The following is a 22,073-nucleotide window of genomic DNA, read 5'->3' as shown; positions in this document are numbered from 1 at the left end:
TTGTCATTGCATGATCTTTCTTATGATCGTTTGTCATTTTTTTTCATACGCTAATAGATCTTTTAAATGCTGCAAATTGTCACTGGAAAGAAACTATCGACGGTTTATTCTAGACTGTAATTTGAAATAGAACGAATCCGCAAGTGCCTTATAAATGCTTAACGACCGCAAATATCAATTTGCCCGCTGGTCGCTCTCTTAGTCATCGCTTTGTCCAGCTAAGGTTTCTTAATATTAACACATCGATTTATCATTTTATTCTCAGTATGTTGTAAAATTTTAATTATTAAATACATATAGAGAGTACAAAAATGTTTTATGAATTAAAAATGTTTCTCTACTTTATATGAATTCTTTGATTAATTACAAAATCAATTTAAACAATTCTTAATTCAAAATATAATGAGCAGCATTTAACAGAATCTCAAATCGTCTCTATGCATTTTTCAAAATGTTATGCATATATAAAATTTGAAAATTTTCTAAATTAATAATGTTAGAAATTAAAGTAATACAAATAAATAAAAACATTATGTTTTTATCAGTAAAGATTTTTAGTTTAACAAACGTATTTACGTTTATTATATCCTATTCTAAATTTCTTGAATATCAATATTCTAATTAAAAATAATATAAATTATTAATATATAATTGCATTACTACACATGCAATATCTTTCTTAAAAAATCAAAATCACGCTTTAATATCTCAAAATTCGACCTATTTTTACCCGATACTTTTAACATATTGTATAATATTCAAGATTATTTATTATTACAACTTGCTATTTATTTACAATTATATCCATATTTTTATGAAACGCACGTGATATGAGCATATGCTAAATGTTGAAATTATATGCGACGATGGAGTTGAAAAATATTTCCTATAATTTGCGAAAAGTCTTTTATTGCACAAAACGGTAAATTCTCGCAAGCAACGAAGCGGAGAAATATACGATATTACTTACCGCAACACGGTTTACCGAAGTCCAATCGCACCAGCTGAACCATATACGGTTCCAACAGGTTCACGTACCACCACGGTCTACGTTCGGGCCTCGTCAGGGTGCAAGTTTGCGGCGTGTAAATCTGACCGCTGCTTCCATCAACGGCGCGTTGCGGAATTCCGCCCTCCGCGCTGCTGGATTGCATCGGTGCTTTGCCGCCAGCCACGTTCAGAACTGCGATGAATAATTAATACAATTGATCACACATTGTGCTTGTTAATTGAGACAGAGTGGACTATTTCCGCAAAAATGTGTCGGAAGCAATTAAACTTTTTCACGCAGCAATTGCCGTGAATAAACTCTGTGAGATTAAATATAAAGAAGCCCGATAGCATTCTGCGAATCCTCATTTTCAAATGCATAATAAAATCCTCCATAAAAGGCTATCGTACATCGTTAAAAAGTTGTTGGACAGTTTTCTCTTGTATTTTTAACGAGTGATATTTTAATTGATAAAAGATAAACGAGATAAATATGTAAAATGATATTTATCTCGATAATTATTATAAATTATTATTTTTTTTTTAGCAAACTGTTTGCTGATTACTTTAATCTTCTTTCTGATACAACTCGCTTAAAGTTCCAATTAACGAGTCTACATGGTAATAGAAAACTTGAGATTACATGCGCAAATTGACATATTAGCCGTTGATTTAAATTAAGGACATTGTCATTACAAGGCAACAAAATGACGCGTCAGATGATTGTACATGTATCTGTGTGTGTGTGTGCTAGTTATATTTTTTTTTCACGAGATAGTTCGATGACGCAATGATAATAATTTTCTATGAGAAAATTACCGTAACTCATTGCCATCTCTGTCCGGTAAAAAGATATTGGCCGTCGTCGCACGGGTGACTAGCCGTATGGCACGCAGATGTAGACGACGATGAGTGTTGCTGTGGCCGTCAAGTTTTGTGTGTGCAGTAAATGCCGCGCATTCGCGAACAAGTTGTCCGCCTTGCGGTAGTTTTACTGTACCGTAACGTGAGAATTTTATCGACGTCAATACGCTGATGCGTAATGTTCGATCATCGCCTTAGCACTTGTCTTAATTATGTCTAATCAGAATCCGACTAACAGGATTCATTCTTTCTCTACAAAGCTGAGCTAATCAAAAGAGTTCTTGCCCGCGCGCGTTGCAAAACTTTTACACAGGATAGTAATACTTAGCTTTTTCCTGCGTATCTCCATAAATGAGATCATTTCATGATCTAATATCAATGTTATTTGAATAACTTTATTGTCGTAAACGTTATTCAATGAACAATAAATTCTGAATATATGAGTCTTATGTATCTGTGTAGGTGGGATATCTAATTTAATTATCATTGCAAAATTTTTCTCGAATTACTTGTGTTAGAAGTAACGTCAGAAACACAATGTGTTAATGAATTTCTCATGCATATGTAATATTCTTCGTGGTCGGCATAATTCGTACCCGATGTAAGTATTTTGTGGTGTTGTTTTGAGATACAACGTGTTTCTGCATGCAATCTGTTACCACGGCCCCAAAGTATCTCGCGGAATCTTGTGCGGAACAATTGAGAGATGCGCAGACAATACGGTAAAAGCTCGTCGTATGCAGAAGACCGGTACGCGAACAAAGGATTGTCTGAAAGTCCGTCTGTATATATGCGTGGAGCACATCTCTAAGATACCCCCGATAATAAGCGTTGGGAAATAGCGGTCAGGTTTATGTGGTAAGGTTAATCTTCAGGCTTAATTGTATTTCGCGACCCTCTGTCTCTCTGTAGAAGAAAAAGCTCTTAGTGGTCGTTAAAGATAGCAAAGTGTCAAGTTGTATAATTGATTTCAGGTCAGTAATTGTTAAATTAACGTCAGATACAATCACGGGTACATTGTTCTTGAACTTTGAAAATGCATTCAGTATCTCGAGCTTCTTAAGGATGAAAAATCATTGTAGCTATACACGATTTCTTCTCATATATTTAAATTATTTATGTTATCCAGTTCTATTTTTTTTTATACATAGTATGTTTTAATTTTTTAATACATTTAAAAGAATAAAATATTGATGAATGTTATTTTTATTCTCATCAAAATATTTTTCTGAAGACTTGTAGTCATTGCATTGCATTATTTCATCTAATAGAAAAACTTTTTAAATTGTACATTACTAATATTTAATATCAATAAAAGTGCACAATATAATTACATAAAACTGAAATTAATCAATTAATTACGATACATGAAAATGCTTGAAATTGCCGAAATGGATAATGAAAAATAGACATAAATTACGATAATGGATCAGCTTTATCTTTTTTCATATTAAATTGCAATAAAATAATGCTATAAATTATTGAATTTAAGATCCATCTTACTTTTGTTATAAGTGTTCTAATTAAAATATAATTATTCTTAATATAGTTTAAAGGATTGAAATATTCATCGTGCATTCGCGCATCAATCGCGTCTCTCCTGTGCAATTCTCTTAACGAAGCAATCATGATTCTATCAAGTAGGCGTAGGTTTGACACATAAAACGATAATCAATGCATTCTCGACCTAAACCTACATACTGGCTAGCGCCCCCATGAAAGTCCATGCATACCGCGCACGTTCCCACAAGATATGTATACGTATGTAAGCGCGCGTCGTGCTTACCTTATAATTTACAGTTATTTCTTATACACGCAAACGCAAATAATTTTTATGTTGCCGTATCGTTTCCGTCAGTATCGCAAAATTAGAGATATGGAAAACAATTCCGTATTGCCACATACTTCCGACGAAAATAATCATATACAATATTGTGTCTTCTAATCTAATCGTAACATTCAATTTTTTATTTGCAATTCCTAAATTAATTTCTGAATAATTATTTTCTCTCAAAATTAGTTTAATATATATAATATTTATAAATTAATATTTGTATAGAATACTTATATAATCGAGAGAATTTTATAGAACACTAGAAAGAAAAATAATTCAAGTCAAGAAAATGATAAACTTAATATGAAGATCAAAGTTTATAATTACTATAATAATAGAAAAATGATTACAATCTTAAAAACATATTTTATTCGAATAAATAAAGATAGATTTTTTTTAAATATATGTGTGCATTAATTTTTTTCGACGAGGGAGTGGCGTTACTTTATTTTTCATTATATACAATAAAGTCTATAAAGTCAATTGTTTCCTTACATCTGTCTGTAAGACTATTTTATTATTTTTCAATGCAGAGTACTGACAATGTACGATTTTTTCAATTCGATCATTGATGCAAAATATACTACGTTGACATACTAATCGCTACATACTCTTGTATGCCATATTACGGTTTTGATGAATATCAATGATATGAATAAAAATCAACGATGCAATATAAAAAAATACATTCGTCCGTAAAATTGCTAAGTCCATAAAACTGTTTTTATATAATAATAATAGATAGCTCTTTTCTTTCAACTCTCCCTCCTTTTTCCAATTATTTCTTCCGCAACTTGCGCCTATTGAAGCATATGTTGCACAATTTAATGCAATCAGGAAGTTTCCTTCTTTATTAAGCACTGAACAAATGTAATCTTACTTTCGCAAAATACCGCTTATGGGTCCTTAAAATAGAGAAACAAAAAATATTCTACAGATAAGCATCGAGTTTATCTGATTTTTAAAAGTTTTATTATATAGCATATAGAATAAAAAAAAGTGTTAATAAAGTGAGCGATATTTCTCTGCTTTTTTCATAGTATTAGATATAATCTTCTTAATTTGAATTAATCTTTTGCGATCTCCTTCTACTTTTTCTACATTCTCCTCATAGCGACATCATTAATCAAGTTTGATCGCAAATAAGTTCTCTATCTCTAATTATCGTGCAAGACGAACTTATCGTGGAAAACGAACGAGAAGTACGCATTTGAAAAGTCAAGTTCACGCATAGCTGCGTAAGTGGCAACCTGCTCTCTCGCGGTCGGCGGATCACGAGAAACTGTTGCGACTGTCTTGAGTGGGCAATCGAGTAATTTCGCACAAATGTTACTCGCGCCCGTGTTTGCCTTGCAATCATCAAAACAACGACGAAAAGATCCGTGAACATTTAATGATTATTGCTCTGTGCATAAGAAATGCCGCGGTCATTATAACATCATCAATCCGTAATGCGTATTTCCCTTTTCCGAGAAATAGATGTAAAGATTATATCACAGAAATGTGCAAAATTCTGCTTTATCGAATTGCTTCCTAAACTTACACTATCATTTTTGAATATTTTTAAGAGATACTTGAGAATAATTTATTAATTATTTTAATTACCGAGAAAATTATTTATTTCAAGATGTGTGAAATATATATGTGTAACTGATTGCAAAGTCGTATCAGTCAATTAATATCAAAGTTTGACTATTTTTTTAAAACATTTATAATTTTTTCTAAAATATATTTATTCAGAAGATGAAATAAAACACATATAGATAAAAACTAAATTTAAACAAGAAAATGTAATAAAATGATTGTATAATAAATATAATTAAAGATTGAATATTGTTCTGAGGATAATTTGCAATATTATCATGCAAAGACAGAATCGAGCACTTGAAAATATTTGGGTTAGGAAGTTGTTAACGATTTTTACATGGAGACCGTGAAATTCGAAAATAATTTCAGAGACTATGTTCCGCCTTTCTGATCAAGACAGTTTCACTCGTGTCTGTCCCTTTTTTTGTTCTAACCGCGAACCTCGTGACCTATAATTCTATTCCAGTAAGAACGTCGTTTAAATAAATCTAAAGCAATATGTGCTCATAAATATAATATATGCAAGAGAGAGAGAGAGAGAGAGAGAGAGAGAGAGAGAGAGAGAGAGAGAGAGAGAGAAAAGGCAAAAGAGAGATTCTCTATAACATTATGTTTTAAATAAAATATAATTTATCTTTAATGATAATTTAATGATACGTGATGTATAATCAAAATTTTTACAGAAATGTTATATTTATAATATTAATTAATATTTGATTATTATCAGAAATTATCTATCGGCGATTAATTTATATTAATCATTCTATTTTGTAAGAACTCCATTTATTTATATCTTATTTATGAAAATATGAAGTATATGACAAACTAGCACACACACACAATGTTAGATACTTCAATCACACGAACAAAAATTCAATTCCTAAACTTAGATATCATATTTGTAGGTTTAGATTTAAATTTATTCATATTGAATATAAAAATTACATCGATAAAAAAATTTAAATATATATATATTTTTTGAGAATTTACTTTAAATGGGAGGTTAAAAAAACTTAATATTATTTTTTATATAATTTATAATAGTTTGTATTACATATATTTAATGTATGTGTATATGCATATGTGTAGAATGATGATTTGGCGATGAAGCATTTAATTTAACAAGAGCATCTCTTTTTTGTGTCTTTTTTCACGTTTTGTTTGTTTCACCTTACGAAGAGACAGTCCTCGCAATTGTCGGGGCGTGTCGATATTGTGTACTCGTAATCCACGCCGCGACCCACTTCCGCCTACATCACGGCGCTACTTCTCGTGATCCTGGACCAGTTCGGTCTGTCATCGAGTTCACGAAGCGTGACCGTGAGATTTCATCGCGAATGATTCTTTCAAACCATACTCTTTCACTTCGATACGTTTCGCACGTGCAGAAATTGTATTACCATAGAAGCAAGAACAACGTCGTGCATTTCCGGAAATGAGTGCATTTTATTCAATCGTCAGTTAATTGCATGGCTGTCTGATGAAATAGAAATAGGGTCGGTTTGCGGTTTACTTTTTTCTCTGATTCTAATTCTACTTCTAAACGAAGATGAAAGGACAATTAAAATAAATAATATTGGAATAATAATACATTTCAACAGTATTTTTTAGAAAGAAAGAAGATTAAGATAATATTTTTTTTAACATATTTTAATTTATCATATTAACTGTTAGTGTTTATTCTATTTAACAAATTAAACTATCTTAGAATTTATTTGTTAATAAAGTTCTTTCAAAGTATGAAAAATTTGTAAAAAGTAAGCAATTAAAAAATGAAAATTTTGTAAATATTTCCAATTTTAAATAACTAATATTTGTACTTGATTCATAATATTTTAAAATATATTTTTAGAACTAACAAACAAAGGATGAAAAATTTATTAATAAATTTGATATAAAATTCAAATAAAAAATATAAATATTATTTATTAAAAAAAAAGATAAAAAAATATTTATAATGTAAGTTTTGTCTTCAAAAATATTTTTTTTCTTTGATGTGTGTAAAAGATTTCTGAGCTAAATATAATAAGTATTTGATCTGATGTGTGGTTAGCATATTCAATCGAAATGCGTTAGAGGAGGAATCGGTCACCTCATTCTTGAGATAATCGACCGCAAGACTAGAAAACGCATTCCACGCTATAAATAATACCTATACATAACATGTGTAAAAAACAAGGCAATCATTATCGTTTGGATATCTTATCAATAAGAAAAGCATAAATCTTAGCATACACACATAACATACATGTATAAAAAAGCACATCAGATACTTTGATCGTGAACGACTCGCTAATGAGCGCGGTAATTATTTTTATCATGGAGCCAACGGATTTCACTGACGTCACTTCAAAAAAAAAATTAGCATTTTATTTCCCGTACAATAAATAAAATATTTTTTTTCCAATTTATTCATAAAAAACCATGAAAGAAATGAAGAAAAATTTGCAAGTCAAAATAAGTGGCAGATGATAATAGATGAAACGGTATTATATTTGTAAAGACAAAAGTATTTCCGGGAGGAGGGTTGTACAAAAAACAGAATAAATTCGTCCGATGCGAGTTCCAAGGACAAGAGTCTGAAGACGAGCCTGTGCGAGGAATGCGCGTAAGATTGGGAAGGCCGCGGGCGCTCTTAGCTGGTAACAGGTTCAGAGTTAACGGTGCACTGCCCCCACCGACTTCGGCATGGCATTTCTTGTGCCAGCATCGCTGGGCCTGCTCGGTCAAGGACACGTAGAACGAGGTCACTTAACTTCCCGAAACATCGTGGATATAAATTCAATATCATCGCTCTCTATCGGTCTTTCGCATTGAACGTAATTAGAAAATCGAACATTTCCGCGTTCTGACATACATATATATAATGTACAAGAAGGATCCTTTTCTATATACAGACTATTCCAGATACTTAGCAATTTGTGTGTAAAGCCGAAATGTGGAAATAAATTTAATTGTTATTGAATTATATACGATTTAAAATAAAATACAGTATTTGAAAATTAAATTTTATTCAAATTCTCACTTTAACTTGTTTTAGTAACTTTGTAAGTCGAGGATTAATTATATGTAATGTTAAAAGATCCGCTAAAAATATCAATTTAAAATAGAATCTATAAAAAAAATGATCCATAAATTGATCAAAAAAATCTATAAATGAAAGACTGCCTAGAATTGAATAGCCTATATAGTATAGAGAATTAATGGTACTTGCAGACAGTATTACATCATTGTATCATTACATCATATTATACAGTTATCCTGTTAAATTATCATCATAATCTATAATCCACAACATCATTGGACATTGTCACACATGAGATATATTAATTTTTTATTTTTTATAATTTTTTCTATTTTTCAATATTGTTTTCAATTATTATTTAATTTTTAACATCTCCAATTAGAGTATTCTTAAAGTCTGCCTTTATCTCCACACACACACATTTCTTATTTTTAGATCTTTTATTTATTATACCTAACTCCCAACATTTTGACAAGATGTTATGCTTCACGAAACACCGTAAATATATAACTTTGGCGCTCGAAAAAAATAGGTTTACATTTGAAACAATGGATAAGCATCAAAATATATACAAAATACTTACCGCAGAAGGGTACACCCTCCGGTGTCCACATTCCATCGGCTTGGCACTCTCTTCTCGCTGGTCCCAATAGCTCGAATCCTCGTTCACAGGAATACGTAGCTACGGTACCCTCCGGTAACGTGGTATCCTTAAGAAGGGCATCTTCCTCATCTATGACATCGTTGATGTCTGTGCCGGTGAAACGTACGCTGCTATGTGCCGGTGCACCTGGATAACCGCATCCAGCGCCACTGACACCTGAAACATAACATACATTGATTTGTTATTTTAATATAATTTTTATCAAATTTTTCACGATTAACGACATCATTTATTTGTGTTGAAATACGTTTTATAAGAAAAGAGAGGTGAGAGAGATATATATATGTAGTGTAGGTTTACAAGAACTAGTGTAGGTTTACTTTTCTCTAATAAACTAAAAACAAAATCTCTTTCATAAATTAAAATATAAAGTGCAAGACGAAATTTTGGTTAGCATTTATAAAAGCATTATTTGAAGCATTTATAAAAAAATATTTTATTAGATATTAATTTTTACATTTCTATATAAATATCTATAATTAAAATCTATCTAAATAAACCTAGTTCATAAATGTTGAAAGGTTTCACTTTTACCCTCATATAGCGACAACAGTTGTCCAGAATGATATACTAATTATTACAGAACGCTCTTGTTTCCATTTTTAATTTTAATCGATCGGTCTACATATTTGCATATAAGAAAAATAATATAATATAAATTAAAAAAAACTAGAGATATACTTCCAAAGTTTCATTAAATATTTCCAAGAATTTAGACGTGAAAGAATGTCATTTTAATCTCATTTTTTAAATACTAGAACAACACAAGCGCGTGTCATTCTTTACTTTTATATTAAAAAGATTGATATTAAAAAAATTAATAAAAATTGAACTCCATTAATCTTTTGACAGAAATCAGCTAATAACTGTTAAAAATATGAATCTTTAAATAATATATTATTAATACAAATTAAATAATAATACTAAAGTAAGGCTCTTTAGATAGATAAATAACTTAAAAATTAGATAATTAAATAATTCATAAATTAAATAATTATTAAAATGCTTTATTAATAATTAATTAATATGTTGAATATATTTAAGCAGGTTTCAAAATATAAAAAAATCTTTACGCTTATCATATATTCGAAAATTCGAGTTTTCTGGGTTAAGTATATATTTAGTGACAGCCTATGGTCAGAACTATGTTACAGAACTATAGAATACGTCAAAAACCATAAAATTTCATTGTTCAAATTTGAAAAATGTGCAATGATATGCTAATTTGCAAGTCTTTTTTACAAAAAGGATATAATGCATACTCTCGTAACGATAATTTGAATGCGTTTTTTTCAATGATCATGTCTAATCACGCATCAAATCCATTTTACATACTAAATTGCCTCAAATAGTCGCGCGCAAATTCTCGCGAAAGCTGTTAAGTTCCTCATAAAGGATAGGCTCTCGACTATCTGCACAGTTCAATCTCATATGACTAATTGCACGATGTAATGCAACCAGTTCTCTGGCTGTTCATCGCAAGTGCATCGCACGCGCTAGACGAGCATGCTCTTTTCAATCTCTTCTCCGTATCGAAGACACGCAATCTCACATCATCACGCACCGAGCGCATCAACCATATATGTACGATGCAAAGCGGATGTGCATTGCCTCATCGGATTGCCGCTTTTCAAGCTGGTGATTTCAATGCGCGGCGAGTCTCGTCACCTTCCCGAGCAAAATGCTCAAATTCATCGAGGCAATATGTGTAGCGATATTTTTTCACGTTACCCTAGATACGGAATATAGGATCTTCTTTATGTAAGCAATCGTCCCTTGCACAACGAAAGTGAACACAGGAAACCAGTCGTAAATAGTCTGTTGCTTCGCTTTTTCCTGCGACGCGAATGAAAAACGTAGGTTTGGTCTAAGTATACATCCGTTGCCAGCGATTACGAAAGGTGTTGCAAAGTAGGATAAGTTTACAGACACACATAATGCTATACAATAAACTCGTCTAACGTCCACGAAGATGATTCATACATTTTTTATTTAATTTTAAATATAATAAAGATTAACAGATTATATTATTTTTGCTCTTATTTAAAAAAAACCCTTTTAAGATTTTATAGTTCCAAAATTATATTAACATTTTCATTGTTAATAATATAAATCACCAAACTCCAAAAATGTCAAAAATTTTAACGCTGTCTTTCTTTAATCTGGATTTTTTTGTATAACGAATATAATAGAAGCGCTGCATAATTCAATCTTGTGTCTAAAAATTCAGATATGCTTCTCGACACACACATGGTAGTTCTGATTACATTATACCTTTCGTCTCGTTACGTTTCACTGGTTTATGTGGGGAGAAAGAAACGCAGAAACATATACATGTTTTGATAATAACCCGTCATTATCATCACCCTGTCATTTGACGTGTTCATACGTACACACGGTTGTCAGCAATTTCGAACGGAGCAAAAGTATCGAGCTGGTCACGAGAAAGCGAGGGATGTAAACCGCCGGTAAGATACGTAACGGAAGCGATAACGCAAGCTGCTCACATCCTGCGGCGATCGCGCAATTGTCTAGGAAGTCATCGGCTATGCACTCGTGTGCGTTGCTCACGGTCGGCATGATATGTGCCAATCCGAAAAAAAGGAAGTAAATTTTATCTGAATTTCACTTGTCATCATTGTGTAACAGCTGTCGTCATTCGTTATTCTTCCATTTCAAAAAAATTGTTTCTCTTGTGGAAAATAATCTTTTCATTTCTTTCTTTTCGTTTTGTCAAAAAGAATTGTCTAGCGCACACATACATGTATCATGTGTAATCACTCGTTTAACGAATGATCTTTCTTTCGATGAATTGTAAAAACGCACCAACTTTTTCAATTTTTACGATTTTAATATTCATAAATTTTTCCTTAACTTTGATTTGTGTGTGTGTGACTTGTTAGAAAACAAAAACTTATAATTTTGTCTGTATATAAAAAATTAAAAATTTACACATATTTATATGTACGTATATATATGTTTCAAATTTTAATATATATAGTTTATCGAAATAATTTAAAAATATCATACGAAAATTTAATATCTCGTAGAAATAATATTGTACAATATATATGTTATAGATAAATTTTTATAAATCATTTATTAAGAAAAAATAAGTTTCTTTTTCTCTTTTTTTCGCATTTACTTATATCGATTTTCAAGGATGCAAAGTATAAAATTGAATACTTGATACAATTTACACATTGCGTAAGAATCGCGCGTTCGAATCGCGTGCGGAACGCAAATCTCGAGTGTTTCTCATCAGATATACACAGGCGCGTTCTGAAATCAGTGAAATCGTCTAGCATCTCGTCTTGCATCGATTTGCGGCGAAAAATGGATGCATCGAATGCAACGGAATTGTAGAAACGCGCTGCAACTGCACGCATGCACTTGGCAAAAGCGGACGTTGCAGCGCGAGCGCGAGGGTCGTTGACTTTGGATGTAGGATGTATGCAACTTGCGTGCTATCGTCAAATGTTGATGCATAGTTTTTATTTTATTTTAAATTTTATTTAATTTTAAAACAGTCAAATTCGAATTGCTTGATATTCTATTTTAATATTATTTTAATTTTATCGATATATAAAATGTTCAGAAATTAGGAGCAGTTGAGCTTGTGGTGATATTAATGAAGAAAGATGAATCAATTATCATATATAAACAGAGTTTGTAATATTCTTTTTATATCTATCACATCGAAATTCGAACTCACCAAAATTGTATAATTACTATTATAAATCTTAATCTGTTTTATATAACTCTATATATCAATGTAATAATAATTATTTTCGAGGCTACATAAATTGTGTTATACCTCTATAAGTTAATATCAAATTATAATATATTATATATAATTGTTAAAATATATATATAAATAATTATATATATATATATGATTTTTGTTAAGATATGTAGGCTTGAAAGGATAAAAAAGAATTGTTATGCATGCGTCATCCGCCTAATTTGGCGCGATAAAGTGAGTGTTTAGCTCACGATTGGCATTTCATTCCAAACGCGCAATCGAACGGTGCTATCCGTCGACGACATACAATTGATGTCTTGTGGACTAACTGCGTAACGGTTCGCACTATTCAATTAACATATTTATCACGCGTTTCTTATAATCACGCGTGCGACGCACCAACAAGGATCCGCAACACGGTCGACAAACAGATGGAATAGCCTATGATGACATAAACCTCGTTAATTTTATTGAATTATTATTATTTAAAATAATTTATTATTGTGATACGATCATGTTCTTCCTAAGAAAGCAAACGCTACTATGTTTCGTGAAATCGGAATACAATAAAGAAAAATTAAAGCGTGATTCTTATCACAGTAATTAAGAGTACAATAAGTGGAAAAAGATTACAAAAAATAATTTCCCACATATATTTATTTTTTCATATTCTATTTTATATTTATTCTTTTTAAATATTTTAAATAATTTACATTTTAATGAAATAGTATGTTATTTAATAAAGAGTTCGATATAAGTTCTGTTATGATATCTTCGATTTCATTAAACAGTGTCGTATTTTCTAAGAAGGAAGTTGATCGATAAAGATAATGGTGATATAAGACGCGCGTAAAACAGGTGCTACGTGTGCAAGCTATCCTCTTGTTTCGATACGCATCTTACCTGTTCATATTCTCGAGAATGCATTACGTGCACGTGCTACGAAAAATAAAGATCGTAGTACCACCAGCAGATTTATAACTTGCATATAGGAAGACATATAACTACTATTATTTCATAAGCAGTAATGATCCATCCTTTTTATATTTCTTTAACCAGAATGTTAATATGCATATAAACATGCTATTAAAGCAGCAAATATGGTAATTCTAAAAGTCAAATTATATTATAACAATTAAATATCGTAATCCTTAAATAAGATATGGTTTGTGTCTATAAAAATATTTTCCTTGCGCAATTTACGTTACATTCTCAAAATAAATGTCGCGAAGAACAACTTGTTCGTTATATCCGCTAAATGTAGGTTGCTGGCATCGTTGTAATTGTTAAGCCGCAAATCGGGGCAGAACCTGAAGCCGAGGTCTGATTTGAAAAGTACTTTATCCTCTGGCAACGTACATGATCGTCATCAACGTACGCAGCCACGTGAATCGTAAGTTACAGAGAAATCGATTAGAGACCGGCAACCAGCCGCATCTTACGACGCAGAAAAATGAACCAGCTATAGCTGCAAATTATTACGGGCGAGAAAATATCGCTGGCATTACGAGAGTCAAAAGACAGGAAGCGGTCAAAAGATGATACGATGATGGTTATCAAATAAAATGAATAACATGAATACAATAATCGCCCTTTGCTGACAAGAATAGCTGTGCTTTGCCAAATTAATTGTGAAAAAAGATAAGAAAGTAATATTAATTTAAATAATTTCTTTTTTTAGATGGATTAATCAATATTTTCTGATAAAATAAAATTTGTCATGATTATTATATGTGATTTATCGTTATTCTAGTTTAGTAATATATCGAATATTATTTAATATATAAATTAATTATCATCAAGCCATCAGGCCCTGATTGAATAATAATTATAATCTTGAATTATTAAATTCTGCATAGGGAATAAGAATACGAAGATTAAATACTGAAGTAATAACAAAAATTAAGATTATCAAATGATGTCAGTAATTATAACTATCCTAATTTTCAAAATAATCAAGAAACCCGCTATTTCAAAGAAATTCTTAATATTCCGCAGAAAGCTAATTATTTTAATTGTTCATCAGAATTATTTATTTTTTTATTTCTTATTCTTATATCTATTTTATTTTCTCAAAATTTTTTTAAATCGACCTCAATCTTAAACTTTCCTCAATGTTTACAAAATGATTTATGTGTGTATTATGTATAATGATTAATAATTATAATATTTTAAACATTCCAACTTCTATACATATATGTTGTATATAATGTATTATACTTAAATTATTTGTTGTAATTAATATTTGCTAAATTTTATGAAATAAGTACATTTGATACAGTTGTAAAATAAGTTTGCAAAATTACGTATTTTTTAATTTTATTATTGATTTATTGTTATTCTAGTTTATAAATAAAAAGAAATATTTTTATTTTAGTTTATAAATATTCGAAATAAAAATTTTAAATTGGAGTTTCAATACAATCTTGTTCAAAATACATTGCTAAGTAGTACGTGCTTCGGATAAATTAGCTTATGTAGGACAATAGAATGGTGACAATGCGTCGAAAAATAACATAGAAAGGATAACAATTATTCCGGTGTAAATATCAGGTCACTGCTATTTTACCGTTATCCTTAAAATGATTGTCATACCCTACGTCTCTATTATTTTATCTCACTACCTTGACAAATACATTTAGCAAATTACCAGTATTACTTTCGAGTGTTGTGCTATTTACGTAACCTAGTATTTTGATTGTAATAAAAGTAATGAAAAGTACAATTCTTTTAATATATATATATAGGAGGTTAAAACATTTTTTTATTTTAATAATTATGAGATAATTACTTGCATACTTTTATTATATTTGCATATTTTTTAATACAGCTGTTTATGTATTATGAAAAATTAAATTTAAAATTAAATTGATATACTGGTAGTTATTAATAGATTTTAGGTTCCGATAAATAAATTGTACATTTTAATTTCTATTAATGATTTTAATAATTGAGATAATATATCACTTATTACTACATATGTAGTAAAAAATATATAGTATATTATCGATTAGCCTAAAATTATTGAGTGCTTGCATATATATATAATAGAATTTATATAACATATATATATATAATAAAATTTGTAAAATTTCTTATAAAAACTTACTCTCTTGTAGAGAGATTACTTAGTTTTTAGTTATAATAATTTAGAATTATAATTAGAATAAGATAAAAATTTTTTTTACACATACGTATATACAATATATGAAACACAATATATACTTTTCTTTTTACTGCAGCAAAATTGCATTCTTTCAGCATAAATTTTACTAACTTGCACTCGGGTTCTGTTTGTATGTAATACAACATGTGACTTCAACGTTCGGAGTTTCGCCCACGCCGTAAGTAAAGTGGATAATCAGGGCAAAAGTAGAGGAGAAAAGGTAGACATCGGACTCGCCTTCTTTTTCCTGTTCATTCGCCTGATATTCCCGTTATTTCACGGAATTGTGGGAAATTGGGTACTGAGCCAAGCTAATTAAACACACCGTCCTTTTGTTTTCAAGGCGTGCCAATGTATGAGTCAACACACACGCGAAATCTCGACTAATCCTACGATACGACGGAAGTGAAAGAATTTATTGCGAAAGTTAGCTGTCGATGATTGAAAGTCAAAAGTTGATTATATCGTTCTGTATATGTAAAAAAAAATAAGTTGTTATAAACATTTTCAAAAGTCAATTTAATACAAGCAGTTCCTTCTTTATTACTGTTGATAAATCAATGAGATAATCGTAAATCATTTTATGTTATTAAATTACACACACAAAAAAGTTTTTACAGATGTTTACAATTTCTAATAATTGCTCTGACGGTTCTAAACTTCAAATTTGAAACTGTATCTAAATCTAGTTTTGATGATATTATGTTATAAGAGGAAAGAGAGCAGAATATGATTTATATTATCTTATCATTTATAAGTTGTACAATATAAAAATTTTTATTTGACTTTTAATAAATCTATATGGGGAATTCTGTTAATTTATATTTAATTGAAGAAATATATATGTTAAATAATGAATAATCGATGAGCAATTGATTCGACAAAATAATGAATAATAATGAAATCTGCTCACGTCCCAGTTAATAGTTGACACCGATCGATCTAACGACAGCATCGATCTTTCATAGTTTAAACAGGAAACGACATATATATATATATATTCAAGAGGACACAATAACTGGATATGACTCAACGACAATTGAAAGAAACTAGCAAGAGAAGGTGCAGTTAAGGGAAGTGTTTGGAGAGTACACAGGAGAGAGAAAAAAATGATGCACATGACATGTGGGAAATGCAAGTAACCACCACTTTACCGCGAGATATAATCTCGGTCATTAACCTAACTTGTGCGGAAGAAGTAGCATATGTATTATTAAAATAAAATGCAAAATCGAGTAATGATGACGGGAATTTTTCTTTGCGTACATTTCGTGAAAAAAGTTACTTCTTAGATTTAAGAAAGATAACTCATTCTTAAAGAGTTATTGTATTTAAGAAATTATATATATCATGTTGTTAAATCGATAATAGTTACTGATAAAAAATTATCAAAATATTCAAATCTGAATTTACTAGTAGATTGTTAAAGTTGATATATGAATATAGTCGGTGAAATTGTCGATATATTTTTAAATTACATAGAGACATAAAATATCTGTATTGGACTTGTTTCGCGCAATTCAATGTATTTTGCGCTATTTTATAAATTTGTCATTTCACGCAGCAATGTGTAAATCTGCAAGTAAATGGGTAAACGACTTTCTTCATGAGAGTGCACTGCGTCGGAGGGATACTAACGAGTTAACTATGTATATATCTTCTCGCGAACTTCTCTTATATGTTATTGCCGCGATGAAACCTCTTTGCCGGCCACTTTCCACACCGTGGAAAAACTAGCGGGGATCGTGGAAAATCGATTATATGCGTGCACACTGGAGATGAGAACCTGCGCTATGCGTTTCATTTACGAGATGCACATTTGTGCGTTTAATGGTGAGCACGCGCTTCTCAGGAGCGAGTCTAGTGGTGTCTCGTTAAAACGAAGGCGACATTGAAGAATTATCTCGTTTAACCAGATCGGAGATAGAAATTGTATTTACAGACGGATTACCTGTGGGATATAATTATGCGAAAACATAGCGCAAAGTTCTAGAGAAATAAATAGATTATTTATAAAAACGTTATTTGCATAAACTCTTAAAAGTTAACCAACGCTAATTGAAGACACTTTTCGGAGTTACCTGTCTGGAGTCAATCGTTGCTACCATTTAAATAATGCTTAATGCAAATCCAATTTATTGTCACGTGACGTAAAATTTTACATAACAGAAAAATCGGTATACGGTATCCTCTCACTAAAAATGCGCTCTAATACACATGCATTATACATTATGCGTTAATTGGCGGATAATCTTCGCTTATATTTTCAGATACTTCTCGTCTGCAAATTGCATATGTACTCATGTGTGCTTTGGTAATTTGTTATTAAGTTCTATAATACTGCGAGCGCGTGGGATGATCTTGACCCGAGTTGAATTGTCGAGAAAATAAAAGAGAAAGAAAAAGAGAAAAAGAAACTTTATCAAAGAGATACTTATTATAAAAAAAATATATCTATTAATATTATAATACATGTGTATTCATTATATTCACGAAATGACTTCTATATTATATGTTACATTAAATTTATGTAATTTTTACATGTTTCGAAAAATTTTTCTTTTTTTTATTACTGCAATAGAAAATATTATTATTATTATTATAAAGTAAGCAACTTTTTTTTCAAAAAACTTTTCTATTTTATGAGAAATCTATTTCTATTTATATGAATGCTACAAGTTATTAATATATAATTCGAAAGTTGGTGCTAATTTAGATGATCCTATAATTAACTTATAATGAGCACATTCGATTAGATGCCGCATTTATATACGTGTGTTTGATTAGTGGCAGTTTTATTGCAGGTTCTGCAAAATAGAGTGTTTCAATGATACGTAAAGTAGAGAATGTCGTTACGAACTGTAAGCATTGTCTCATAATCAGTCAACTCATTAAATTTCTTAGCGTTTAGAAAGCAACAAGTGAATGGGATGTAATAATGATTATAATAATCTTCAGTGTATTAATGAGGCATTATATTTTCCACGGGAGATTAATTCATCTTTGCACAAAATGCCTATCTGCCATATTATAGTTCTCTAAGAAAATATCTAATTACATTTTCTTGTAAAATTCATAAATTATTATACAAAAACTCAATTAGCGACAATTATATAAAAATAATTAAATTTATATCTTTGCTCTTTTTATTATTAATTTTGATTAATTTTATATAGTGTTTTAGACTATATATAAAAATTCATTTATTTAGATATCATTAATATGTATAATTATTATGCGCGTAATTATTATATATATATATATATATATATATATATATATATATATATATATATACGTAAATATAAATTATCGCGTGTAGATCTGTAACTTAATAAATTCAATTATAAATATATAATTTAGCAATCAGCAAAATGTAATATATACACATATAATTTGTACATATTTTTATTTATCTTAGAAAACAAAATCTTGAATATTTAAGAATATATCTTTTGGTAGTCATTATTTTTAGAAATTTTTATGTGATAATTTTTATTTAATATATGTATATTTAATTGGATAAAATTAGAGCTGAAGAAGAAATTTACGTACTTTTGCAAATCAGTGCGACGAAAAGGAAGCAAAGTGCCGCGCGTTCCATTTCCTTAGCGCGAGGGCCAGCTTCCGCGTGGAACTTTAATCTGTAACTTGTATGTCTTCTCGTTCCGAAAAATTGAAGAGGCAGCTATTTCGGCGCAATTCCGTGATGGAACAGTAATTAATACGCCTGTAACAATCGCACTTTATCGGTTCCGTAAGAGAAGTTCACCGAACGCACTTGGAGAAAGACATCATTTTGGGGTGCGGGCGACCCTCTTTATTTTTTCTCCCGAACATTAACGCTTTGCTCAAAGCGCGAGTTTAAGAAAATCACGTGCGAATCTCCCAAGTCTTTCGGGTGTCTTCGAACAGAGTTAAAATAACGTGCAAGTCCAGCTCTCTCGTGCTGCGACTCACGAGACTCGTATCGATGCACCGATGTCGAACGTTCTTTCCTGAAGACTGAGGTGCTTACTCTCTGGCAGGAAGTCGTCCAGGTGCTCTGTTCCCCTCCACCTGCTGTTCCTTGCTACCACCACCTTAGCAAGTAACGACTTGTACCGGTTGCCATCAGGAACGAGGCTGGCTTGTGCGACTGACTGACTGTTCATCCTCCCTTCTTTTTACTCATCCGCCTCTCCTCTGGTATTCAGGCCAACGTGCGTGCTGACACGTCACTGAATAGTGAGAACATGATATCCTTTTCCCGTAGGATGATTGGATTAGCTATTTCATCGAAAAATATATTTTTCACCAATTTTTCCGAAGGGAAACAGATCCTAATTTGAAGGAATATGATACAAATAAAATATTTCGACGTAGTTATACGGAAAGTTTACGGAAAGAGATTATATGATTTCTGAATAATATAAGCGGAAGATTGCATTATCTCATTTTTAAAAATTATCTAATTTATAATTCTAAGAAAATATATTGTTATGCATATTTGCTTATATTTTAATATTATTTAATTTAGAATTATTATATCATTTAATTTCTTTAAAAATACTTTTAATTATTAATTATTAGCGTTATTAATGATTGATTTTAAAATTATAAATTATTACTTTTAAACGATCGAGCCGCAATTAACCCTAATTAATATACATATACCGATAGATATAATTCATTAGATTTGATTGTTCGTGTAATTATATACGTTTATGGAAATCGTAAGAAAGTGTTGGGGTAATTTTGCAGCAAATGACGAAAGAATATTACATGCAGCTTATGTGCATCGCGTAACATGTTGTTATTATGGTAAAATGTCGAAAACATTTAATGCGAGTTGAACTCAAGTTTTACATAAAATGTAATTCTGAGAATTACATATATGTAAATTTCTCCAATTCACGCTTTTACATAATTCTTGACGTTTCTATTCTGCGCAATTAATTGATAATCATCAACCTATAATTGTCATATAGGATATAATTGTAAATTCACAGAGCAAAGCACATCCCTCGACATGGAACTATAAAAATGGAAACAAGGCGTCTTAAAGAAAATAACAGATATATAGAGTTCCCGCAAGCATACGCAATTATGAAAATTCGTGGAAATTCTATGACAATTTGTAACAATGTACTAGCGATTAAGAACAATATATGTATAATTTTGCGGAAAGTATAAGTGGGACCATAATTTGTACATACATACACATCGTATCTAAATAGTTTCTTTTTCGTAACTTGGAATTAAATTAATAGTAAGAAAGATATTTCTTGCAAAATACAAGACGTAACAGAATAACAATTTCTACATATCAAAACTTATGTGAAAATTATATAAAATATTTACTTGTGAATTGTTCATTCTTAATCTCCAGTGTTTTTAACTTTATTCTTAAAAATAAAAACATTCTTTTCTAATTATATACTCAAATTATATATTTTATAATTATATATATACTTTTTACTAGGTGTGACGTGTTATTATTTTTTATTTTTCTTCCGGTTAGAAAGAATCTAGAATGTCTGCGTTTAAGAAAGAAGGACTAGGAAGATGAGCACCCAACCGCGTCACCCTAAACCAGCTCGCCTAGCCCTCGATGCTTCCTTGTTCCTTGTACTGAGTTAATTATGGTTTCTTGATGCTAACAATGAAGAGCATCCATAATTGTATCTTTATAGAGCGCCTCATACGTGCTGATTAACGCAACCATGAAATTTAATAGTCCATGCGTGTATCAGAAGTATTTCATGTACTTGGCATTCAAGCTGTTTTATAATTCGCGATTTTAAAAAAATAGAAAAAATATCTTCAAGACAGATTAATTCATATTATATATACATATAAAATATTATCTATAATTTTTTATACTACATAAGAGATATTCTTAATTCAAAGATGTCTCTTTTGGAAACGCTAATGCGAAGATCGAGTGAAAAAATGTTCAAAATTCAAGATTTTATTAGATTTGCATAGAATATGTTTTATTTTTATGTAACCTTTTTTCTCAAAATGCCAACGGAGAGATTGACGTACAAAGAACTACATAACCGGGTTCTTATACATTCAAGTGCATACATATGGTTCGTCTGTCGCATTCCATGTCAATCGATCAAGAAGAGGTCGCGATTGATAATTCAATTAGAAATAAAATGCGTGGAACATGCGAGCAGAATTGCGTACGTATACGCATATCATGCAGCA

The 22,073-nt window shown here is 30.5% G+C and overlaps 1 protein-coding gene across 2 annotated transcripts in view; it reads right to left on the bottom strand.

The window, feature by feature from the left end:
• LOC114941637 (sushi, von Willebrand factor type A, EGF and pentraxin domain-containing protein 1) overlaps positions 1-19,969 on the bottom strand; it is a 31,019-nt gene extending 11,050 nt beyond the window's left edge. For both annotated transcript variants that reach the window (XM_029316679.2, XM_029316678.2), the window contains exons 1-3: positions 19,431-19,969; positions 8,884-9,120; positions 971-1,183 (exon numbers count right to left, since the gene is read on the bottom strand). In XM_029316679.2, the coding sequence (XP_029172512.2) occupies positions 971-1,183; positions 8,884-9,120; positions 19,431-19,479 (499 nt within the window). In that variant the 5' untranslated portion in view covers positions 19,480-19,969. The remainder of the gene's footprint in view (positions 1-970; positions 1,184-8,883; positions 9,121-19,430) is intronic.
• Positions 19,970-22,073: the final 2,104 nt, after the last annotated feature.

Source organism: Nylanderia fulva, unplaced genomic scaffold (genome assembly GCF_048542155.1).
Source record: "Nylanderia fulva isolate GAGA-0341 unplaced genomic scaffold, ASM4854215v1 Scaffold5, whole genome shotgun sequence".
NCBI classification, from domain to species: domain Eukaryota; kingdom Metazoa; phylum Arthropoda; class Insecta; order Hymenoptera; family Formicidae; genus Nylanderia; species Nylanderia fulva.
Note: the sequence above shows the minus strand (reverse complement) of the source record. Positions and strands in the feature narration are given on the sequence as shown.